The 19148-nt window shown below is 39.0% G+C and overlaps 1 protein-coding gene across 1 annotated transcript; it reads left to right on the top strand.

The window, feature by feature from the left end:
• Positions 1-5777: 5777 nt before the first annotated feature.
• LOC128613670 (vitellogenin-like) lies at positions 5778-12925 on the top strand. The gene is made up of 27 exons (XM_053634687.1): positions 5778-5820; positions 5961-5981; positions 6070-6221; positions 6314-6565; positions 6656-6817; positions 6912-7060; positions 7172-7322; positions 7448-7605; positions 7680-7845; positions 7939-8064; positions 8328-8546; positions 8632-8849; positions 8924-9021; positions 9124-9248; positions 9344-9445; positions 9546-9677; positions 9870-10056; positions 10143-10245; positions 10344-10529; positions 10663-10919; positions 11007-11338; positions 11635-11679; positions 11809-11859; positions 11959-12162; positions 12265-12416; positions 12512-12650; positions 12732-12925. Exons 1-27 carry the CDS (start codon positions 5781-5783, stop codon positions 12873-12875), a joined length of 4071 nt encoding a protein of 1356 aa, XP_053490662.1. The 5' UTR covers positions 5778-5780; the 3' UTR covers positions 12876-12925.
• The last annotated feature ends 6223 nt before the right edge of the window (positions 12926-19148 follow it).

Here is a 19148-nt window from a genome sequence, read left to right as displayed (position 1 = left end):
CAGAGTTCCCAGAGGAAATCCCACAGCATGGGGAGAACATGCAAACTCTGCACACATGGGGCAGTGGCGGGAATCAAACCCTGGAGTTGTGAGGTGAACGTGCTAACCACTAATCAACCGTGCGCCCAGACCCATATATTATATATCCATAATCCAGTACTGATGTGATCAGTACTATACTATATACTCATTGTAAAGATTTTCGACTAGTTCCCCATTCCAATCCTGCTAGATATCTTAATCCTGCTTTATCTTAATATCGTAATTTCAGTGATACATTATTTCTTTGTAAAAAAAAAAAAAAAAAGGCATTTGATTCTTAGTCAGTGATAGCCAGAAACTCCATTTGTTGGCCCATTTCTCTACTTCATTAACTGCTATAAAGATCTTCCTATAACTGTTTTGACATTTTGTAAGACATTTATCATTTATCATGATATTAAACAATATTGGACTACACACATTATCAATTATTAAACTATATTGGACTACACACTTCTTTGTGGGGTCACCTTATATATTTTATATATTTTGGAATATGATGGGGCTGTGTCATTAGACTTGAGGAAAATTTAAACAGTACATGCACAATTGTTAAGAATATGTTGTGCTGCTTTTAAATTCTCTGCAATAACAGTGCTGCAAGTGGAGGTGGGAGAAATACCCATGTGGATACACAAGTAAAATTAAGAATTAATTATTGGATTAATATGAAAGGACATTCTGAGACACATCCAGTTAAGGAAATACTAAAAGAGTGCTGGGAGTTTGGGAATAATAATATAAGATGGTTTCATTGGACAGCAAATAAATAGGCTATGAATTTGGGAATTACAGAAATTTCAGTTAGTCCAACAATTGTAGTACCAAATTAGGCTATACCTCCCTGGATGTTCCCCATCGCTCAAGTCTATTTCTATCTGCAATATAAAGTTAAGAATGAAACATATACACCCAAGGAGGTTATTGTACAGCAGTATTTAGATCAGGAATAATCTTCAATGCCCCATATATTCACTGATGGTCCAAAGGATCCTACATCAGGAAAAACATCTGCAGCAATATATATTATGAGGTTCAAAGTCAGGATTCAAAAAAGGACAACTAATTATGAATCAGTTTTTACAACAGCGTTAAGAATGATTTTATTAGCTTTGCAGTGGGTGGAGGAAGTTCAGCCAATGAGGGCTGTTACTTGTTCAGACTTTAGATAGCTTATTCAGCTTTAAATAGCTTATTAAATGGGCAGTCTGAATCAATACAAGATTTAGTATATGAGATACTTACACATCTGCTTAGAATTCAGAAACTGCGGGTGGACCAGAGATTTCTTTGGGTACCAGCTCATGTGGGAGTACAAGGAAATGAAACGTACAAATGGCAATTATCATTTACATTTATTCATTTAGCAGATGCTTTTATCCAAAGCGACTTACGATTGAGGAAATACAAGCAAAGAGATATATCAAGAGGAGAATTATGCTTGACATGTGGTGAAGGACATGTGATGAGACTGTTGAACATGTATTACATTGCGCAATGTTTACAAGGGAAATAGAGGCATTATTAAATAAATTAAGAAATATAGATTCAATCAATTTCACCTTACCAAACCTATTGAATTGTGCCTCAAGACAGTCAAAAATAGAAAGAGAAATACTTAATTGTCTCAGGAAAACAGGATTGAAAAATAGGATTTAATAAACATTATTTAAAGTTTATTTATTTATTTTTTATTTGTTTCCATTCTTATTCACACCCCAGTCCAGTTGGTGGCGGTAATACACCATAAGGCTTGTCAACTACCATTAAAAAGCACAATACACACTGGTAATAGCTGATAAACAATGATAATGTTACGAACCAGGAGGTGAGGCAGAAGCAAGCGCAGATCAACGTCTTTATTTTCGAACAGAAATCAATAAACAAGAAACGCGGCCTAGACAGGAACAGATGATCAGGGTTCAAACATGAAATTGCATACGAGGCATGGAACAGAAACCGGCCAGTAATAGCTGATAAACAATGATACACACTGGTAATAGCTGATAAATGCTGATAAACACAGATAATAGTTGATAAACAATGATGAACACTGGTAATAGCTGATAAATGCTGATAAACGCTGATAATAGCTGATAAATGCTGATAAACGCTGATAATAGCTGATAAATGCTGTTAAACACCGATAATAGTTGATAAACAATGATACATGCTGGGAATAGCTGTTAAATGCTGGTAAATTCCAATAATAGCTGACAAATGCTGGTAATAGTTGCTAAATGCTGATAAACACCAAAAATAGTTGATAAATGCTGGTAAATGCCAATAATAGCTGAGAAATGCTGGTAGTGGCTGATAAACACTGATCATAGACGATAAATGCTGATAAACACTGATCATGGCCTTTAAATGCTGATAAGCGCCAATAATAGCTGATAAATGATGATAAACACTGGTAAATGCTAATAAATGCTGCTAACTAAATGTTGATAATGGCTCATAATTGCTGATAAATGTTCATAATGGCTGATAATAGATGATAAATGCTGATAATGGCCAATAAAAAAACAAACAAAAATGATAACGGCCAGTAATGCTGATAAACACAGATAATTGATATCGATAAATATCAGTTTATCTATATCAGTTATCCGATAAATGCAGATAAAGGCTGATAAACAATGGTAAACACTGATAATGGCTTATAAACGCTCGTATACACTGATAATGGCTCATAACGCCTGATAAATTTTGGCAAATGCCAATAAATGCTGGTCAGAGCTGACAAACACAGGTAAAGGCTAAAGGCTGATGAATAATGGTAAATGCCGATAACAGCTGATAAACACCTTCCATATTTGTATAAAATCTATTCATGCATACCATCTGTACACCTGTAATAACATGATAGATCAGACTGGTTCTTCAAATCTGGCACTCGAGGTTCACTGTACTGCAGAGTTTACCTTCAATCTCAAACACACAATTTTTAGAAAAGAGTGCACCTATAGAGGACATATGTTTGTGAATTTTCCAGGTTCATATCTAGTCCCCCACCAGAGATATTCAAATGAAAGTGAGGGGAATTTAAAAATAGCATTTTCTCTCCCCCATAAAAAATAAAAGAGAGAAGTCTGAAACCTGAAATGTTCTGCATGCACATTAGACTTGCCTACGTACCCCCTAAAAGACTGAGATTCAAACCCTTCCCATTATAAATGTACCCTAAAAGTGGAACTGTGAGCAATCTTGAGAATTACATTTGGACTTAAGTTCTAAGTCTACGGAGCAAGTGATAAGTTCCACATAACTTAGGCATGTTCTCTCTCTCTCTCTCTCTCTCTCTCTCTCTGTACAGGAGAAGGGATGTACACATATGGTCATTTTCCTTTCCTACAGGCACCTTGTGTACGAGTGCTTTTATCATGCCCACCTTCCCAAGTGCTACATCTTCTTATCTGAGTACACATAAGTTTATGTCCCTGTTCTGACACAAGCTTTCTGTTCCTAATTAAGTTAAGCAATGATCTAAGTGTCAGACCCCCACCCTTTCTCTTTTTCTGTCTATATATTCTGCCTATTTCAGCATTAAATTAAGACGCTTTCACTACACTCTGTGTCTGTGTGAATTCTTCCCGAGCTCAGTACTGAAAGGGTAACAGCAGCATGAGTCCGAGAGTTGAATTCAGAGGCTGGTATCAGCAAAATCTTAACAACAAGAATGTGCTAAATATTTATATACATGTACCTTGTAATGTGCTCTAAAGATCAGTTTTTGTATAATAAGCTTGGGCCCTCTTGAACCAATATATTGAGGCTTCTGTTAACAGCTGTATAAACAAAATTTGTTGTGTGCCATGACACAAAGATGGCCCTCATAGTTAGACCAAATAAAATGAAAAATTCGAAATATCAAATTAGGAAAATTAAAACGAGACGAGCAACATGCATTGGACCACTCGCGGTGGAATGACTGATAAGTGTCACGTATCAAGAAACTCTGGACTCCACTTCCCATCAGCCACTGCACTGCACTAGCTGTCACATGACCACCTGCACCTGACTCACGTTTTGTTACTGAGCACTCGTGTGTGTATATATAGTCCTTGTCTGCACTGTTTGCTTGTCTTTCGTTGTCTTAGACTCTTGTTGTTTATGTCTCGGTGTGTTTTTGTTTCATGCCACATTGTTATACCAAGTTTTGTTCGTGTCTTTGTTTCATAGTACGTTTGTTTCAATAAATGTCATTATCTGCACTTGCTTCTGGCTCAACCTCTATTCGTGACAATAAGACACATCTGGCATATGCACAGGACACTTTAGCGTACATACGTATGTACATAAATACTTATGTGTATTTTTTTATGCTTTTATTTTGTTTGCACTCTCCCTTACACCTATAGCCATTATTATATTGTCTGTATAGTGTATTTATTGTTCTTGAAATGCACAATGTTTGGAGTAACTGTATTTCATTTCACTGCACTTTGTACCTGCTGTGAATGTGATAAGTAAAACTTGAACCTTGTATCATATCACAACAGTCAATCAATCGATCAATGAATTAACGAAATAATGAATTGTTTTAGAAAATTGGAAGAATACTGTTTTTGGATTCCAACATTTTCTAATACTGTTTGAACAAGACATTACCCATTAAACTGATGAGGTGAGGCCTAATCAAAGGTGGGAGATTTTCAAAAGATATTGGGATCAGTTGATGAATATAGATAAATTAATTGAATATAGATAAATTATAGTTTTAGCAGTTTGTAAGAAATGGATATAATGAAAATCAAACTAAAGAGAACGGTCCATAAAAACTGTCATGTGTTTATGAAGAATTTTAGAAAGAAATGTATTTCTTAAATTAATTAATTTTATTTTCCTTTTCCTTTCCTAGTTAAGATTTATCGATAGCAGACAACTAATCTAATACCAAAGACTATTAGTTATCCACTAAAACTCCAGTCCTTTTGCCACATGTTTAAAAAAAAAAAAGATAAGAAAGATAGATGTTAAGAAACTCTTTTGATTTATGACTGTTACACTTTAAATTAAAAAAAAAATGTCATTATGGCTAAGATGCATAATATATATCTACATGCAGCATGTCTTCATGAAATGCTACTAAATCATTCATTATGTTTTCAACTCGGACATTTGGTAGAACAATTTATTGAAATAAATGAAAATAAGTAAACCACATCTCTGTACTTTCTGTGCAATTGACAGAAAATGTTGTCTTCTGGCAAAGAACTTGATGAGGCAACTATATAAACGTTTAACTGAACAGGGCAGTGGTGAGGTTCAGGTCACACTACTCCAGTTGTGAGGTTCAGGTCACTCTACTCCACTATTCATTGATTGATTCGCTGACTGATGCGGACAATTACACAAATTACTCTAAAGATGTTTTAAGTTAAAGTCAAACAAACTTTCAAGTGAATTGATTGGCATAATGTTCTATCTGTTAATTATATTTCATAATTTTTTATATATATAAAAGAAATATTTAACAGAAATAAGTAAAAGGAACAAGTTTAAAAAAAAAAAAAAAAAAAAGTACTGGAACTTGTGGATATTGGCTCTGCCTTAACATGACAGAAGGGTAAGTTACCCTGACCCGGAATGATTACTTTGTATCAGCTGTTGAGTCAGATCTAGTCTACAGTACATCAAAACTAGTTAATATTCTACTTAAGGTTATACTTAATCAGCAAATTTCATACAATAAAAGCATAGGTTCTTGGTGGATTCATCACATACCACCAGCCATGAGAGCTGTAGTGCTTGCCTTGACTCTGGCCCTTGTGGGTAAGTCGTTATTTGAATTGTTTCATTTCCAAAAAATGTATCCATTCAAAAACCTATAAAGATATTGCAGAATTTCACTATTTCAGAATATGACTATAGAGTATAACATGTTTATTTCTATTTTTCTTATTTTCATTTAGCAAGTCAACAGATTAACCTTGGTAAGTAATGTTTCTAAGAATGCATTAAAATAATGGGGACACATTGTTATGTTATTTCAGTGCAATTTACTGTAAAATATTTCATCAGTTCCAGAATTTGCTGCGGGTAAGACCTTTGTATACAAGTATGAGGGTTTGCTCTTGGGCGGTCTGCCTCAAGAGGGTTTGGCTAAGGCTGGAGTCAAAGTCAGCAGCAAGGTCCTCATCAGTGCTGTAGCCCAGAACACCTTCCTCCTGAAGGTAAACTTATTCTTATTTCCATGGATGGTGCTACCAAGATAGGCATACACAGTCTTTAACTAAATGTTGCAATTTTTTTTTTTTACCCATAGCTCGTGAATCCTCAACTCTTTCAGTACACTGGCATCTGGCCTGAGGATGCTTTTGTTCCTGCTGCAAAGCTTACCTCAGCACTAAAGGCTCAGCTTGAAGTTCCCATTAAATTTGAGTATACTAATGGCATGGTAGGGAAGGTATTTGCCCCTGCTGGAGTCTCTGCTACTGTTCTGAATCTGCACAGAGGTATCCTCAACATCCTTCAGCTCAACCTCAAGAACACACAGAATGTGTATGAGCTGCATGAGGTAAAGAATACATGAGTGATATTTATTACCAGTGCTATTAAAATTCTGTTCTGACCTGACATCTTAGCTAAAGCTATTTCATTCTTAAAGGCTGGACCTCAGGGAGTCTGCAAGACCCACTACATGATCAGTGAGGATGAAAAGACCCATCAAATTGCTGTGAGAAAGTCCAAAGACCTGACCAACTGCCATGAGAGAGTCATAAAAGATATTGGTTTAGCTTACACTGAAACCTGTGTGGAGTGCCAGAAGGTAATTTCAGAAGCTGTCAGTGAGTTCTGTCTTTGCAAGTGAATTATCTAAAGCAAGAATCACACTTAATTATTTAATTATTTCCTCACCACAGAGGGTTAAGAGTCTGACTGGGACTGCGACATTCAGCTACACTATGAAGCCCACTAATACAGGTGCTCTGGTTTCTGAGGCTATAGTTGAAGAGGTCCATCAGTTCTCACCCTTAAATACAGAAACTGGAGCAGCTCAAATGAAAGCCAAGTATGATCTATATTCTTATATTTATGTCTCGTTGCAATGTTTATAGAATATATTTCTGAATATCTGTTTTTATTTAGAAATGTCTATAATAGTAAAAAAAAATTATTTCAGGCAAATTCTGACTTTAGAGGAAGAGCAGAATGCCCCGACTGCACCCCTTGCAGGCGAATACTTGGCCCGTGGATCCCTGCAGTATGAATTTGCTACTGAGATTCTTCAAACCCCAATTCAACTTCTGAAGATCAATAATGCACAGGCCCAAGTATACTTATTAGTTTATCTTAATTCATTCTTTCATTTTCCTTCATTCATTTGGAGAAAAGCTTATCATACCTTAACAGAATTGACATTGTTGTTACTATCAAACACTTTTTGATTCTCTAACAGATTGGAGAAGTCTTGCAGCATCTGGTTGAAAATAATCAGGCTATGGTTCATGAGGACGCTCCTCTGAAGTTCGTCCAGCTTGTCCAGCTCATGCGTGTAGCTACCTTGGAGAGTATTGAAGCCATCTGGGCTCAGTACAAGAACAAACCTCTTAACAGGTGAAGTTTAATTGAATATTATCATGGAATTAAAGCCCAGTTTATGTGCTTTTCTAAAATCCTTAATGTGGCAGACGGTGGATTTTGGATGCACTTCCTGTTGTGGGTACACCAGTAGCTCTGCGATTCATCAAGGAGAAGTTTCAAGCTGATGAGCTTGCTGTCCCTGAATTCACTCAGGCCCTTCTGGTTGCTTTGCACATGGTCACCGCTAATCCAGATGTTATCCAACTCACTGCTGTGAGTGGAAATCCCTCATGTAATGTATTTCAAGTCTGGCAGAACCTTGTATAAATATCATAAAATACTGCAACCTTTTCCTCCATCAAACAGAATCTGGCTATGGACCCCAAAGTCAAGAATATTCCAGCGCTGCGTGAGGTGACCATGCTTGGCTGTGGTTCCATGATTGCCAAATACTGTGCTGAAGTTCCTACATGTGATGCTGATCTCTTGAGGGTAAAGCTTCTGTTCATTCATTCGCATTTGTGTAAACAATTTCAGTGATATTATATTACAGTACTCATCTAAAAGAACTTATATATAAAACAGTTTTCTAAGTTGTATGTTTTCTCCCTCTCTCACTTATCGTAAAAATATTTTCCTCAGTTTCAGACAAAAGATAGCATAAAATAAGACTACAGATATGGGAGAATTGTTTATATGATCAGTGAAAATAATGAATGAACACTAACTTTTTGCATATAAACTTTTATTATTAGCCTATCCATGACATTGCTGCTGCAGCAATTTCCAAGGCTGAGATTCCTGAAATCACACTGGCTCTTAAGGTGCTGGGCAATGCTGGCCACCCTGCCAGCCTTAAAACAATCATGAAACTCCTGCCTGGATTTGGAAGTGCTGCTGCTGCTACTCCCATGAGTGTTCAAGTTGATGCCATCTTGGCTCTTAGGAACATTGCCAAGAAAGAACCAAAGTTGGTTAGTATGGGATGATGTCTAAACACAAAAGCTGTTGTGACTGATCCTGTTCCAGGAACTTAATCGTCTTATTTCGTTGTTTTAGGTTCAGCCAGTGGCACTGCAGCTTTTCATGGACAAGGCATTACATCCTGAACTTCGCATGGTTGCCTGTATTGTGCTCTTTGAGGCCAAGCCATCAGTAGCCCTTATGGCCACTCTTGCTGGAGCTTTGGAGAGGGAGCCCAACATGCATGTTGTCAGTTTTGCTTATTCTCATATCAAGTCTCTGACCAGAAGCATGGCCCCTGATTATATGCATGTGTAAGTTTTATTAGCACCATTACTTCAGAGCTGTAAACCTAGGCCAAAACTAATCATTTTTACTGATATTGCAGGGCTGCTGCAGCAAATGTTGCCATCAGGATGCTGAGCCCCAAACTGGACAGACTGAGCTATCATTTTAGCAGAGCCATCCATTTCGATCTCTATATCTGTATGTTTCAATATGTTTGTTTCATTGTATAATATTTGCATATTTCAGGAACAAATATCAAATTTGCCACTACAATTTTTGTATAATTATTTCTGTTAAAAGCTCCTCTCATGGTTGGTGCTGCTGGTAGTGCTTACATGATCAATGATGCTGCCACCATCTTCCCCAGAGCTGTCATAACTAAAGCACGAGCCTACCTGGCTGGAGCTGCTGCTGATGTTCTTGAGGTAAAAATATGCCATTTTATGATAGTATTAAATTCATTATCATTATAGTTTTTTTTGACCACATTCACTGCAATTTATTATTTTATTTCAACCAGGTTGGGGTGAGAACTGAAGGACTTCAGGAAGCTCTACAAAAGACTGTTCCACATGATGAAAATGCTGATCGCATCACTAAAATAAAGCGTACCATAAAGGCTGTGAGCTACCTTTAACAACGTATTTGTTGTGTTCTTTTACCGTTAGGCTTGAACTATACATGATTTATAATGCATGCCCTTCCTCTGTTTGTACTCCAAGCTGATGGACTGGAAGTCTTTACCAACCAATCAACCACTGGCTTCCATCTTTGTCAAAGTTCTTGGTCAGGAAATTGCTTTTGCCAACATTGACAAAACCTTCATTCAAGCCATCATCGAACAAGCAGCACAAGTATTTTCATATTTTCAATTAGTCATTTAATTTAAGCAACATAAATAAGGGCACAAATATGTTATTCAATTAAATATTTTATTAGTAATATGTATCAGTTTAGCCTTGAACAAAAGATTTTAGTTTGAACACCCTTGAAAATAACTGCAAAAAATTATAATCTCATGCAATATACATGTGATGCATCTATAGATTGCTACTGGACCACGTTCCCGTGAACTGTTGAAGGAGGCTGTTGAAGCATTGCAGAAAGGCTTTGCCTTCCAGTATGCCAAGCCCCTGCTGGCAGCTGAAGTGCGCCGTATTCTACCCAGTTCTCTTGGTGTGCCAATGGAGCTTTCTTATTACACTGCTGCCGTTGCTGCTGCAGATCTGAATGGTATGGCTTTCTTCATAAAAGTAACATACTAGTGTAAAGCATGTATATTTATCTTTCTGACAAACTTCTTTCATTCATTCTTTTAGTTAAGGCAACTATTACCCCTCCTTTACCTGAGCATCCAGAGACTCTCACTCTTGATCAGTTGATGAAGACCGATATCCAGTTGCAAGCTGAGGCCAGACCAAGGTAAAAATTTCAAAAAACACACATTAAAGACAAAAATCTTGAAGTTTCTATGAAGCTTTGGAAATGACATGAACCGGTTCATCTTGTTTTGCTTTCAGTGTTGCCCTCCAGACATTTGCTGTAATTGGAGTGAACACTGCCTTGATCCAGGCTGTTGTTATGGCCAGAGGAAAGTTACACACTGTTGTACCAGGGAAAGTGTCTATAAGAGCTGACCTTCCAAACGGCAATGTAAAGCTGGAGGTTCTGCCTGCTGCTGTTCCTGATCATATTGCAGATGTCAGGTAAGAGAAAGACAAGTGAAAATCTTTACCTCTCCATGAAAACAAAAATTAGAGTTCCTCTGAAAGCTGACAAGTATACAACTGGCTAAAAAACAAAAAAGATCAAGCATGTTGATTGACTGTGTTTCTTCAGCTTTGAGACCGTTGCTGTGACCAGAAACATTGAGGACCTCCCCACTGAGAGAACTGTATCACTGGCCCCTCCAATGCCCTCTGATGCTGCACAGAGGTGGATACCTGCTTCAGTTCAGAAGAACTTGTGTGGTGTTATTCCTTATATTAAAATCAAAGGATGTGTTGAGGTTTCCTCCCAGAATGCTGGCTTTATGGGTTTAAATCCTCTGTATTATATTGTTGGACAACACGCAGCTCGAATTTCTTTGGCAAGAGGTAATTAGCAAAGTCAAATTTGTTTACAACCAAATTCAGATAAGATTTAACAGTAACACGGAAGAAATACTGTTGTTTGTGCTTCAGGTGATGGTCCTGCACTAGAAAGACTGGAGCTTGAGGTACAAGTTGGTCCTAAAGCAGCTGAAAAGCTTAGGAAGGAAAGCAGCAATGGTGATGTTCAAAGTACTGAAGAAAGTACCATCCTGTTGAAACTGAGGGAAATTCTGGCGGCTGGACTGAGGACTATTAACTCCAGCTCAATCAGTTCTTCATCCTCTGCCAGCAACAGCAAGAGTTCTAACAGCAGCAGGAGTGTTAGCAGCAGCAAGAGTGTTAGCAACAGCAAGAGTTCCAGCAGCAGCAGGAGTTCCAGCAGCAGCAGCAGCAGCAGATCTTCCAGAGCTCGCAGGACCAAGGTAAGACTTCGTCATGTCACCATCATTACATAGGGGGTCTGATATTTAATGCACTATTTAATGCATTATATTCAGTGAACAGAAAAATGCATCATATCCCGCTGTAATGTCTACAGCCTTCACATGCAATGCCCAATAACAAAAACAACAATAACAATATAAAACTAATAATATTAATAATAACACTTGTTTGTCCTCTGCTTCTAATTCTCATTTCGATGCAAAAGTATATTGTCTTGCATTTCATATGTCATATGTTGCTCATTGGTGAAATGGCATTTAATGTTTCTTCCTAGAATACTAATTCATATGCTCAGTTCAGGAAGTTCAATAAAGAACAGGTAATTCCCAAAGAATCTCTTCAACTTGTAGTCTTTCAACCACTCCCTTTCAACTTGTTTTTAGATACTTAAAAAATATATATATATATATTAATACTTCTTTATTTGTTTTTGTACTTGGCCCCACAGGGTATGTCGAAAGGCAGCAGTGCATCTAGCATTGAGGCCATACAGAGACAGGTAAAATAACATATAGTATTAATTAATAGACGTCTTAATTAGACACCCAGAAATTGGTGTTTCTATAAAAATGACTAAGGTCCCTGTTTTCAATTTCAGGCTAACCTACTTGGAGATGCTATTCCACCTGCTTTTGCCATCATTGCTCGTGCTGTTAGAGCTGACCGCAAGCTGGGATTCCAGATTGCTGCTTACATGGACAAGCCCACTTCAAGAGTACAGATTGTGTTGGACTCTATTAAGGAGAATGACAAATGGAAGATATGTGCTGATGCTATACTTCCAAGCAAGCATAAAGTCGCTGTAAGTTGCTACAAAAGATTCTTAACAGAAGTGTTTTCAACACTTTCTCTTTATATAATCTAAGGTTTTATTGTTTGCACTGAGCAAGGACTCTCCTATTAGGCCAGGTTTGCTATTGGTGAGCAGTGCCAGGACTATTCTGTAACTGTCAAGGCTGAAACTGGTCTGCATGAGGAACATCCTGCTGCACGTTTTGGGTTGGGCTGGAACAGACTACCAAGAATCCTAAATTATGCTATCCCCTATGTGAAGAGGTACTAGGTCACAAAGATCACAGCAGCAAATCTATTGCAGTCTGTCACAAGTAATTTTACAAATAAATTTTCTCTCTGTGTTCTTCTGCCAACAGGGCAAGGGAGTACATCCCTAGGGTAGCTTACCTGGTTGGATGTAATGCTGATAGTGCTGATAATGATGAGAGAGAAGTCAACCTTATTGTTGCCCTACCAACTCAAAAGTCTGTCAACATTGTTTTGCAGATTCCAACGGTGAGAATGTTTATTAAGTCTTTGCATGGTTTAATACTTGTAAATAAATATTTAACATTTTATTGTGGTTTGCCCTTCCAGATGACAGTGTCAAAGCTAGATGTGCCTCTTCCTATTGCCATGCCTATTGAACAGGATGGAACCATTCCAGCTCTCCAGAATTTGGACATTTGGGCCATTGTTAAGAAATGTCTAAATGATATCAGAGAATGTTCACGTACATGATTTCAAATATGTAAATTAATTAAATGAAATAAAGAGCATCCAAAAGACAAAAAAATATTTTCAGCTGTGTGTATTTTTCTTTACTTATGTGTGGTTTGAGTGAAGATGTTTTCTAGAAATAATTATAAGAAAAATGGGTAGGTGGGTAGTTCTCTAACAAAACTCTCTGATCAGAGCCAAATTAGAGCTTGTTCTTGTCCCCAGTGCTCCTTAAGTATTAAGCAAGTTCAGGAAAAAGTCTTGTGTTCTATGTGTATCAATCTAAAACTCCATAAGATAAAATAAATTAAATAAAACCCAGAAAGATCACATTTTTTAAAATTCAGGCCTTTGATAAGTTTTGCTTTGATATTCTTTGCTATGACACTTGAAATTAAGCTCGAGCGCATATAATTTCATTGATTATCCATGAGATAATATAATAGATATTATTCTTGCATTTGTACATTTTGCTTAAAGTTCACCTGTGCTAAAAAAAAAAAAAATAACAACATATGAAGTCAAAGTAATTGTCCACAGTACTCCCAAAATAGGATTACAGATTGAGGCATAAATCGAGAAAAAAAAACGTTAGAAAAACTAGTTAATTTTAATTTAGAGTAAGTGTAATTTACCAACCTGAGCAAAATTTAAAGGAACCAGAAAACATTCTGAAGGTACTGTAAATGTACAAGTGAGAACAGAGATGAGCACCAGCTAATTAGTGCACAGGAGGAAACCAGCTGAAATTCTGATCTATCATCTCATAGTAATCATTTGATCTCGAACACAAATGTCTTCATTGGATAGCAAAATTAAAAGTATTGGCCTTGCTGTTCCAAGACTATGGTATTTTCAAAATATAGTTAATTAGCTACTTAAAGATGTTTTGGTAGTGTTGTTTTTGTGTTTGAATGAAAATCAATCTAGGAAATAGAGCAAATATATTATATTATCACAAAGAAATGGTAGCGCAATTATTTTTTGTATTTTCACAAGTGTATCTGCCTCATCTGCAATGATAGAATCATTAATATAATGATAATATGTTAATAAAAGGAAATGCTGAACAGCATTTCAAAACTACACACAAAAAATCTGTGGAAAAGAATAATGGAAATGTTAATAGTTCAAGTGGCAGCACAACAGTCAGTTTTCATGTGGCCTAACGCAAAAGGAAAAGCGGCAATGATTGCATTGTTCTGGGTCAGTCATGTCTTGGGTAGACAAAAAAATTCATTCAATGATAGAGAAGACATCACAGACATTCAATTGTTAAGTGCCATAACAAGGAAATGTAAATCACAGGTGAAACCACTGAAGAATGTGTGCATTCAGAACAGGCTCAGAACTCCAGCATACCAAACACTTCCAAACATGTCCAGTCCTTGGAATATAAACTGGGTAACCCCAGGGTGAGAATTAAGTAGCAGCGGGACAGTAGGGAATGAAGTGTTCTGTGCTTATCTGAAACATGGATGTTGCATTCATTACCAGATATGGAAATCCAGCCTGCGGAGCCCTTTTCCATTCATTACATGGACAGAACAGCAGAAGCCAGTTCATCGATAAAGAGTAGAGTGTGTCTTATTGTGAATGAGAAATGGTGTGATAGTAACAACACTGTCATACTATTTCAGTCCTGCTCACTCATCCTGGAGCATGTGATGATCAAATGAAAAATGTTCACCTTGGTCATCATAACCACTGTTTACACTGAATATCAACCCCCAAGCTAAGCTAACAATACAGAATAGGCAAGAGACAGGGAAACAACAAAGGCTGGTTCATTGACTTTAGTTCTGCCTTCAGTACCATAGACCTGTCCAGACTCATTATCAAAGTAATAGACCTAGGGCTGAACACTTCTTTTTGCAGTTGGCATTTCAGCTACCTGGCGGGTCGTCCCCAGGTGGTGAGAGTTGTGAAGCACAGCTCAACACCTCTTATCACTAACACAGAGCCACATCAAGGGTGTGTTCTGAGCCATGACAGGCAACATCACTACCTAGTACAGAAACACCACAATACAGGACCTCAAAGACCTGCAAAGATTTGTGAGGGCTGTAGAACATATCACTGCAGTGTCTCTCCCAACACTGCAAGACATTTACATCAAGCAATGCAGAGAAAATTCAAGGGAAACCATTAAAAACTCCAGTCATCCACACCACAGTCTGTTCTCCTTGTATTAGTCTGGCAAACACTATCGCAACATAAGAGCAAACACAGATTGCTTCAGGAGAAGCTACTTTCCCCTCAGCATCCGACCCCTCAATTAGGACATAGTTTAGGTATGGTCTAGACATGCACATACTCCACTTGACAATCTACCTTCTTTACTCTGGACAATCCACACAATATCTGCTATCATGTGACAATCTGCATAACACTGACTTGCCACACTGTGCCTACTGCTGTCTCTTGTGAGTATTATTGCAGTGTCTGCCCCCTATGTCTCTTATATCTTATGTCCCCTGGTACATGCCTACCTGTACACCACTACCAAAACTAACTATGAACCCTCACACTCCTGGACTCCAATTCTCATTTGCACACACTGGACATGACTACGTTTGAATAGTATTCTGCATTTTGGAAATCGTATAGTCTATTTATATTGCCCTGTATATAGATCCTGTTTAGTCATAATTGGTTGTTGTTGTTACTGTTGTCACTGTCTGTTAGTACAGCTCTGGAACTTGCTACCAAGCATTTCACTGCAATGAATGTACTGCATACAGCTCTTTGCATATGACAAATAAAACTTGAAACTTGACATGTGATACTTGAAATATATAAAAATGTTAATGTGTTAGCAGTGTTAATGCATTGAACAACTGCACTCAAGTACGCTACAATACTGAGACCTGTGCTACTTTAACCATAGACATTCTGAGCTGGAGCCTCACAGCTTTACACTGAACAAATTCTGAATCCCTGATCTAAGTTCAGCTATTGTTTTATTGACTTTGCATTGCTGGAACCTGATGCATTACACATATGTTTTCCACTTTCTACAGAATTAGATGTGCCAGAAACAGAGCATGTGTTTCTTAAGATTCCACTCTACTAACTCAAACTGCTCAGCACCGCTCGCTCATATGCCTTTTATATAAGTTTACCAAGGGGCTAGCTAGACATCTATCAAATTAATTATTTTCATTTAATACATTTAAATAAACATCATAATTTGTATCTCTACTACTGTAATTGAGGCATTTATTCAAGCAATGTACTACAAACAGAAACAAGTACACTACAGAGATATTTCATGTCAGAGCAGGATTTGAGCAAATTTTGTTTTACCAGTCAACGTGTGTGGTACGTGAGCGGAGCATTTGCTTGGGCCGTGAGCGATTGAGCACACATGTGTGGGTCTACATTCTTTTAAATAAAAATGAAGTCCAAGTGCAGATCTACTACAGAGATTTTGCAACTTTTTGAAGAAAAAAAAGCACTTTTAGGAGTAGGTTTAACTGGCCATACTTATAATCTTTCTCAAGTTTATTTTTAATCACAGAAATGCAGAAATGTACTTTTACTTTGCTACATTGCTGACGTCCTCTGTTACTGTAAATGTTAATGAATATATGTAGTTTTAATAATTAGTTTAATTAATGTATAATGAGGTTACGAGTCTTGCAGTGGTCCATATCAACGGCTCACTTTTTTAGTGGCTCAGGGGCAAGACTCACTCTGTCACTTCACAAGTGAAAAAGTAGCTCACACAGTAAAATAGGTTGGGTATCCTTACTCTAGCCATTTGAAACAAGAGTGGAGAGGAAGGAACTGGCCACTCTTGCAATGGATCGTACATACTAAAGAATTAACTGCACCAACACTGCACCCACCATCTCCTTCAGCTGCATATTGACCAGATTTAAAACTGCAGGTGTTTTGTGTTCATGCTTGCTGTTTGTCAACCAGGAACTGGTTGTGGATTTCAGAAGGGAACAACGGAGGACATACTCTGCTGTTATGATCAACAGGACCTTGGTGGAGAGAGTGAGCTGCTTCAAGTACCTTGGTGTACTCATTAGCATGGATCTGTCATGGACTAAGGACACTTATAGTATGATATGGAAAGCCACACAGCATCTTTAACATTTAAGTCAGCTGAGGAAGTTCTCAGCTATACAGAAGTCCTTCTACACTGCCACTACAGAGAGCATCCTCACTGGGAACATCACCGCCTGGTATGTGAACTGCAGTTCTGAGGACCACAAATCCCTAGAGAGGGTGATGACTTTTGCTGAATGGATCACCAGGTCAGTACTTCCCAGCCTGCATATCTTTTACACCAGGTGCTGCAGGACCAGAGCAGGAAAGATTTTAAAGGATCTCACACACCCCAACAACATGCCTACACAACCATATGGCCAGGACAGAGAGCCTTAGGAGGAGCATCTTTCCCCAAGCCATTTCACTGCACTCTTGTCACTCTTGCCATTTCACTTGGCATGTCATGTCATGCCAAACTCATGACTCAATTTCCCAGAATGCACCACAAACTACAAACAACGATTACAACTCCCAAAACTACACACAGACACATCACCTTCTCCTGAGAACTAATCAGAGGCACCTATTCCCAATTACACTCACAATCACACCACACATAAAAGAGACTCTCATACACAGTGTCGTTGTGAAGTAATACTCTAAGTTACATTTTGTCTCTGCCATTACCAAGCCTTGATACCTTGTTTGTTTATTATGGTTTCAACCTTGTCTTTTTGCCTTGCCTTGTTTGGACTGTTTACCTGATCACCTGACCACTGCCTGTCTTTGTTTATTGATTTCTGCCTGATCATTTGGACTTGTTATTTTATTAAACTGCCACACATGCACTTGCATCCCTCCTAACCTACATTACATAACAGATTACGTTGCTGCACTATGAATGCAGTAGAATTTATCAGAGGACAGAAGCCCTATATGGGAGAAGGAGAATTTTCCCTCAATAATTCGAGCTAACCGGGAGTGGCTCAATGTGATGTACTCCATCATGAGGTATGTCAAGGAGGAGCCTTCCAACCAGGCTAGAACCATCAGCCACCCTCCCTCTCCCACTGTGGATCTCGTCTTGCCTGCCGAGTTGACAGAGAACATCATTCAGCATCACTGCTTGTCTGAGGACGCTGCTTAGAATCCCTTTTCAGCTGAGTCTCCCTGTTCAGTTGAAGCCATTGCTCTACCTTCCGGTGGAGTCAAGACCTCTGCTTTTCTTCCCCGCCTCAGATGTTGCTCCGCCTTCCGCTCAGCTGAGGAAGTCACTCTGCCTTACGCTCGGCTGAGGACGCCGCTCCGCCTTTCTGCTTGGCTGACGACGTCGCTCCGCCTTCCTGCTCGGCTGTGGACGTCGCTCCTTTTCTTTGCTTTACACCGTATGTCGCTCCCCTTTCCTGCTCCTCAGAGGACATTGCTCCCCCCTCTGGCTTTGCGGAGAACTTCGATCCTCCCTCTGGCCTTGTGGAAAACTTCGCTCCTCATTCTGGCCTTGCTAGCACTTTGCTCCCCCTCGGACCGTGCGGAGGGTGTAGCTCCCCCCTCAAATCTTGCGGTTGGCGTAGCTCCCGCCTCGGACCTTGTGGAGAGTGACGGTCCCCCTCAGGCTTCACCTTGAGCTTCGCTCCTCCTGCTGGCTGTGCAGTAGCCATCGCTCCGTATTTAAATCAGGCCAGGGATATCATGTCATCTCTCTGTGGTGCGGAAGTGACTGCCCCACACCTGAACCTCAGAGAGCCAGACAAGTTCCTGTCCAAGGCCAAAGAGACGGCCTCTCAAGCTAAGTTCCTGTCCGAGTTCGAAGAGGCGGCCTCCAAAGCCATGTTCCTGTTTCAGGTCGACAAGGTGACCTCCCAAGTCAAGTTCCTGTCTCATGTCAACAAGGTTGAGGTGTCCAAGGTCGACAAGACGGCCTCTCAAGCCATGTTCCAGTCTGAGGTTGATGTCACAACCAACCAAGTTCTGCTCATGCCTGAGTCTGCTGACCCTGCCTACCAAGTTGTGCCTTCCAGTTCCACTGAGGATGTCACTCTGTCTTCCTGTTCTGCTGAGGATGTCGCTCTGCCTTCCTGTTCCGCTGAGGATGTCACTCTGCCTTTCTGTTCCACTGAGGATGTTTCTCTGCCTTCCTGTTCCGCCGAGGACGTCGCCCTACCTTCCAGTTCTACTGAGGACGTGGCTCTGCCTTCCTGTTTTGTTGAGGACGTCGTTCTGCCTTCCTGTTCCATTGAGGATGTCGCTCACACCTGGGTGCTGTGTAGAGACACCAGAGAGCCTGCCCCA

Source organism: Ictalurus furcatus, chromosome 10, assembly GCF_023375685.1.
Source record: "Ictalurus furcatus strain D&B chromosome 10, Billie_1.0, whole genome shotgun sequence".
NCBI lineage: Eukaryota > Metazoa > Chordata > Actinopteri > Siluriformes > Ictaluridae > Ictalurus > Ictalurus furcatus.
Note: the sequence above shows the minus strand (reverse complement) of the source record. Positions and strands in the feature narration are given on the sequence as shown.

Coding starts and splice junctions, on each gene's coding strand:
- LOC128613670 (XM_053634687.1), top strand. CDS start 5,781: ATGAGAGCTGTAGTGCTTGCCTTGACTCTGGCCCTTGTGG. Junction 8,065..8,327: donor GTGATGCTGATCTCTTGAGG/GTAAAGCTTCTG, acceptor TTTTATTATTAG/CCTATCCATGACATTGCTGC. Junction 9,022..9,123: donor CCATTTCGATCTCTATATCT/GTATGTTTCAAT, acceptor TTCTGTTAAAAG/CTCCTCTCATGGTTGGTGCT.